General features: G+C 49.1%; 1 protein-coding gene across 2 annotated transcripts in view; it reads left to right on the top strand.

Moving 5' to 3' along the window:
• Nucleotides 1-463: 463 nt before the first annotated feature.
• Nucleotides 464-6,085, top strand: part of VCL (vinculin) — a 128,801-nt gene continuing 123,179 nt past the window's right edge. For both annotated transcript variants that reach the window (XM_055275680.2, XM_055275679.2), the window contains exon 1: nucleotides 464-763. In XM_055275680.2, the coding sequence (XP_055131655.1) occupies nucleotides 596-763 (168 nt within the window). In that variant the 5' untranslated portion in view covers nucleotides 464-595. The remainder of the gene's footprint in view (nucleotides 764-6,085) is intronic.

The raw sequence follows: 6,085 nt of genomic DNA, 5'->3' as shown, positions 1-6,085 counted from the left end.
ACCTTCTCATGCATTGCTGGGAGGGAATGGAAGGAGTATTCTGAGGGTTTCGTGTGAAGGGAAAAGTTGAGGAGGGGACGTGGGAGACCTCCTGGTCTTATCAAACTCTGAGCGCCGCCTGAGGTGAGGAGACCCCGCCCCTCTGAGGTGATTCTGCAGAGGGGCGGAGCTCCCCAGATCCGAGGCGGGAGGCGGCCCAGGGGCGGGGCCAGCCGGCTCCAGCCGCCCGCTCCGTTCCCACCATGCCCTTATAAGGAGCGCCCGGCGTTAGGGCTCGGGAATCCGGTAGCAATCCCGGCGGCTCAGCCCCAATCCCGGGCCCCTCCCTTGGGAATGGGGGAGGGGCGGGGTTTGGCGGCGGGGTGGCTGGGGCGGAGCATCTCGAAAAGGGACCAGTAGGAGTGGCGGCCCAGGTCTGAGCGGCGCTGCCATTGGGCGCGGCGACCAGAGGGGGCGGGGAGCCCGTGAGGCTGGTTACGCCGAGGGAAGCCCCGACTCCGTAGTCGCTGCACAGAGTCTGTCTCTTCGCCGGTTCCCGGCCCCGTGGATCCTACTTCTCTGTCGCCCGCGGTTCGCCGCCCCGCTCGCCGCCGCGATGCCAGTGTTTCATACGCGCACGATCGAGAGCATCCTGGAGCCGGTGGCACAGCAGATCTCCCACCTGGTGATAATGCACGAGGAGGGCGAGGTGGACGGCAAAGCCATTCCTGACCTCACCGCGCCCGTGGCCGCCGTGCAGGCGGCCGTCAGCAACCTCGTCCGGGTGAGCGCGCAGGGCCTGGCGCGGGAGCGGGCGCGGGAGGTGTCCCCGGGGCCCCGGCCCGCGTCGCGGCTGCCTGTGGCCGGTTTGCTGGCCGTGGCTTTCCGCGTGGGTTCCGGAGCCAGGCGCCAAGGGTTCGAATGGCCTCTTCTCCGCCCTGTGACCTTGAGCGAGTCTTGAGCCTCTCCGGGCCTCAGTGTCCTCATCTATAAAATGGGAGCAGTCAGGAAAAATGCTGCCTTGCGGGCTTGTCGTGAAGATCTGGTGAGGTATTATTTGTGGAGTGCCTCGCGCGGCGTGTGGCCCACAGCAGGCACCCAATAAATGAGAGTTGCCGGGATGTCCGAGGGTCCCTGCCCCGCGCAGGCTTCGCCCCCACGTTGACTTCCTCGCTCTCAGCACCTTTTTAGGCCTCCTCGATCTGGATGTGTGGGGGAGGGAGAGCAGGCCTTCCCACGGATCCCTTGCCTTCTCTTCTAGGGATCCTTATTTGAGCCACGTTGTCCTCCTTTCTAATACTTCTGCCCCTCACCCTGAGACCAGCCTCGCCCACCCTCGCTCCCCAGAGCTCCCTGTATTCCGCCCTTTTATTCACTTACCTCACTCTCTGTCGCCTCCTCCTCCCTCCTGGGCATTTTACTTATGCTCACTCCTCTGGCACTCTCACACCTTTATGCAGTCATTCGTGACCACAAGCCCGGTTTTTCCTTCCGCTCAGCCCTGCTGCCCTTCCTTTCATTCCCTCCTGTGGACATTTCCACCTAGCTTTACCTGCTGTCAAACGGCCTCCTCCCACTGTGGCCTTTCTAGACTCGGGGGCCCTCCTTGGCCCCTCCTCCTGGCAGGAAGCAAGATGGAGCTGTTGGGAGAGGCCTGTGAAATCTGGGATCTGCCGCCCCTGCCGGAGAAAAGGCTGGGGCATCCCCTCCCCATCCACAACTTTCCTGGTGGCTCTGCAGACCCCTGTAACCCACAGCTGTGACTCATAACCGAGGTGATTCCTGGAGAAGGTGGAGCCCACGTCTGAAATGGGAAAAAAGAGGTGCTGAGACCAGTCTCCCAACACTTCCCTGGCTAATGTCACACTTTTCTTTCCCACCCTGGCTGGGTGACTCAGACTGGTCCTGCCTGTGAGGAACAACTTTGGAAAAAGTTCATACTGCTCCCCCACTGAGCTGTGTAAATAGTGTGTGTCAGGGCAGTTGGGAGGCAACTGTGGATCTGTCTGGATGGGGCTTGGGTTACTTATCTGATTTGAGCACTTTAGTGCACTAAAAGGCTCTTTAGCAGCTGAAAGTCTTCCTCAGTCTTCAGGGGTCCCTGGACTGTCTCAAGCAATTTAGGAGACTGGTAGCTAGGAAGACAGGGTGACACCACCGACCAAATTCCTGATCTTTCTTCTCTATAGCTTTAGTAAGAATCTATTCATTCAGTAAGAATGCTGTATTCATTCACAATGTCTACTTGTACATTGTTCTTCTTTTTATAACTAATTTGAACAGAACACTCCAGAGTACATTCTTATGTAGTGTTGTCTAACATGGCTGCATTCCAGGCCTCCATTTTTCAACAAATAGGAAACAATGTAAAGGGACAAGGTAATAGTGTCTCTCCATGTAGTACTCCAGGAAATGAAATCTTAAAACCACATGTTGCACTTGGAACAGAGCTAGTGTAGTCTAGGGGTTGATATCTGGTTAGGCTATTTAGAGAAAAGTTATTTATGGGCTTCCATGCCGTGAATTAATAGGCATTGAATGTCTGTTATATGGAAAACATTGCAATAAATCAGTGCTTCTCAGCTTAGAGTGTACATGAAAATCATCAGTGGGGCTTTTTAGAAATAAAGATGTCCAGCTCCCACGGGTCAAGGCCTTCGTATTTTGCTTTTTTTTTTTTTTTTTTGAGACTGGGTCTCTCTCTGTCACGCAGGCGCTGGAGTGCAGTGGCGTGATCATAGCTCACTGCAGCCTCCATCTCCTGGGCTGAGAAAAATCCTCCCACCTCAGCCTCCCAAGTAGCTGAAGGCCTTTGTTTGTTTGTTTTTGAGACTGAGTTTTCCTCTGTCACGAGGCTGGAGTGCAGTGACCTGATCTGGGCTCACTGCAACGTCCTCCTCCCAGGTTCAAGAGATTCTCCTGCCTCAGCCTCCTGAGTAGCTAGGACTACAGGTTCGCACCACCGTGCCCAGCTAATTTTTGTATTTTTAGTAGAGACGGGGTATCACCATGTTGGCCAGGATGATCTCCATCTCTTGACCTTGTGATTTGCCCACCTAAGCCTCCCAAAGTGCTGAGATTACAGGCGTGTGCCACCGTGCCCGGCCAGGCCTTTGTATTTTTTAAGAAGCTCCATAGGTGATTGTGATATACGCCCTTAGTTAGGAAACACTGTAACATATACTGTGAGACAAATACAAAAGAAATAAGGTTATAAGATGAAAACAATGATATGTAGTTAAGTTATATACTTTCCAACACATACAAAAGAGGGGACTTGAGATTGGTGGTAGCTATGGGTTAGCAGAGACAAAGTAGGGAGGATTGTGCTGATAAATAGTTAATCATGAACAAAGGCACTTGTGAGTAAGTCACTTCCAGGTTACAGCAAGTAGATTATCTTGATTGCAGCTCAGGAGACAAGTTGGAGAGAAATTGGAGATGAAGTTGGTGTGTGACATACGGGCAGTGTAACATAGGCCTTATCCAATAGGATGAACAAAGAGAGCAGGAGGGGGAGGAGGATGAGAATAGTATGTGAGAAAGACTGCGTGAGAATGGCGTGTGAGAATAGTATAGTGTGTTTTGGGGAGGCCAGAGGCCCTACCCATTGTTTCAAATTCTCGGTTCCAATTGTGACCGTTAAATCTGTGGATTCTGTACATGCTTCAAGATTGTTCCTGGAGGTCAGGCCTTGTCTGATATTTCTCTTTTTTTAAAAAATTTTGTTTTGGTTTTAGAGACAGGGTCTTGTTATGTTGCCCAGGCTGGTCTCGAATCCCTGGGTTGAAGCAATCCTCCGGCCTTTGCCTCTCAAAGTGCTGGATTACAGTTGTGAGCTACTGTGCCTGGTCTGATATTTCTTTATATGGTCCTCAGTTCCTGCCCTCAAAATTGGCACATGGGATCACTCAATAAATATTGTTGAAGGAACTATGGGAAGGGAGACAAATTGGGAAGCTTTTAAAATTGGTTGGTTATGAAGAAAATGAAGGCCTGGACTTGGGAGTGGCAGGGAAAATGGAGGAGGAATTAATCAGAAATATATTAGAAGAAGAAATAATAGAACTGGATAATTGAACTCTGAATTTGCTAGAAAAGAAACATGGTATTACTGTAAAATAATGAAACTGATTTTAGAACAAATCTTCTGGAATTTATATAATCTGGGTGAGTATTTCTTGGGAGTTACTTTGGGAGGTTATGTCCTTATTCCAGTGCTTTTCTTTGGGAATTTCTTTCAGGTTATTTACATACGTATGCCAAATTAGTCTTATTTTGGTCAAGAAAATGTACATTTTGACTGAAGTAGGCATTCTTGAGCTCAACGACTTCATTTACTGTTCTTGAGCCTAAATGACTTTCAGATATTTCCATAATTAAAATTTACTAGATGAAGATGAAATTCTCAATTGTTGTACATAGTCATTCACTTATCAAGCAGGTATTTATTGAGACCCCTTCAAATGCCAAAGCAATAAGTGTGATGCCTGGCACAATCAGTATGATACTGAATTGGAAGTCTTTTTTTTTTTTTTATGAGATGGAGTTTCGCTGTTACTGCCCAGGCTGGAGTGCAGTGGCGCGATCTTGGCTCACCGCAACCTCTGCCTCCCAGGTTCAAGTGATTCTCCTGCCTCAGCCTCCCTAGTAGCTGGGATTACAGGCATGTGCCACCACGCCTGGCTAATTTTGTATTTTTAGTAGAGACGGGGTTTCTCCGTGTTGGTCAGGCTAGTCTCGAACTCCTGACCTCAGGTTATCTGTCCACCTTGGCCTCCCAAATGCTGGGATTACAGGCGTGAGCCACCACACCCAGCTGAATTGGAAGTCTTAAGTGGCACTGAGGAAACAGAGTATGATGGAAGAAGGTCAGAGGAAGATGAGATTACTTTTGACTGGAGAATCAGGGAAGGCTTCATGGAGGATATAACATTGAGGTGGGTCTTAAAGACAGAAGGGATTTGAATATTTAGAGATGTGGTAAGAAAGGCATTACTTGGCCAGGCGTGGTGGCTCATGCCTATAATCCCAACACTTTGGGAGGCCGAGGCGGGCTGATCACGAGGTCAAGAGATGGAGACCATCCTGGCCAACGTGGTGAAACCCCATCTCTACTAAAAATACAAAAATTAGCTGGGCATGGTGGCACGCGCCTGTAGTCCCAGCTACTCGGGAGGCTGAGGCAGGAGAATCGCTTGAACCTGGGAGGCGGAGGTTGCACTGAGCCGAGATCATGCCACTGCACTCCAGCCTGGCGACAGAGGGAGACTCTGTCTCAAAAAAAAAAAAAAAAAAAAGAAAGGAAGACATTACTTACTTTTGGGGGGGCAGGACTCATTAGGATTTGTAATTTCATGTATATTTGCTAAGCAAAGTAGTCTGGTCACTGATATATATATATACTGCAACTGGGTATATACATATATATTGCAACTGGGTCATCACTTTTACTCCACAATTAGGGAGGGGGTAGGTTGGGAGTATTTATTTATTTATTTATTTATTTTGAGATAGAGTCTCACTCTGTAGCCAAAGCTGGAGTGCAGTGGCGTGACCTCAGCTCGCTGCAACTTCTGCCTCCCGGGTTCAAGTGATTCTCCTGCCTCGGCCTCCCAGGTGGCAGGGATTACAGGCATGTACCACTTAAAACTCTATTTAAGGCAGTTTTAAACACAGAGAGCGAGTCCAATTCAATAATGAAACAAGCAAGAAGAGGTAGTCAAGGGAAGGGTGGGAAAGGAAAAATAGGGGAGGTGCACAAGAAATTCTAAGAAGGCTTGGATTCAGCAGGCAGTGTGAAAAAGTCACAAGTCTTTGTCTACTTTGTAGCATGGTCTATAAATTTTTCTTTTTTTCATTAAAGTGGCCCATAGAAATGTGTCAGTCTGTGATGTGACATTACAGTCATGCCAGTTTTGTTAATGGGGCTTCAGATACTTTGCTTTCTCCAGTGCATCTGAGAGCATGTGTTGTAAGTATTCCTTGGACTCATCAAATATTTATTTTGGGAGTTTTTTGTGGCCTTGACTTTTATGGGCCTCACCCGTATATCATATGCTCTTGGGACCAGCTCTGGGACAAATAGCAGTATTATCTTCACTTT

The sequence above is a fragment of the Symphalangus syndactylus genome, chromosome 4 (genome assembly GCF_028878055.3).
Source record: "Symphalangus syndactylus isolate Jambi chromosome 4, NHGRI_mSymSyn1-v2.1_pri, whole genome shotgun sequence".
Lineage (NCBI taxonomy): Eukaryota > Metazoa > Chordata > Mammalia > Primates > Hylobatidae > Symphalangus > Symphalangus syndactylus.
This window is presented reverse-complemented; position numbering and strand designations above follow the sequence as displayed.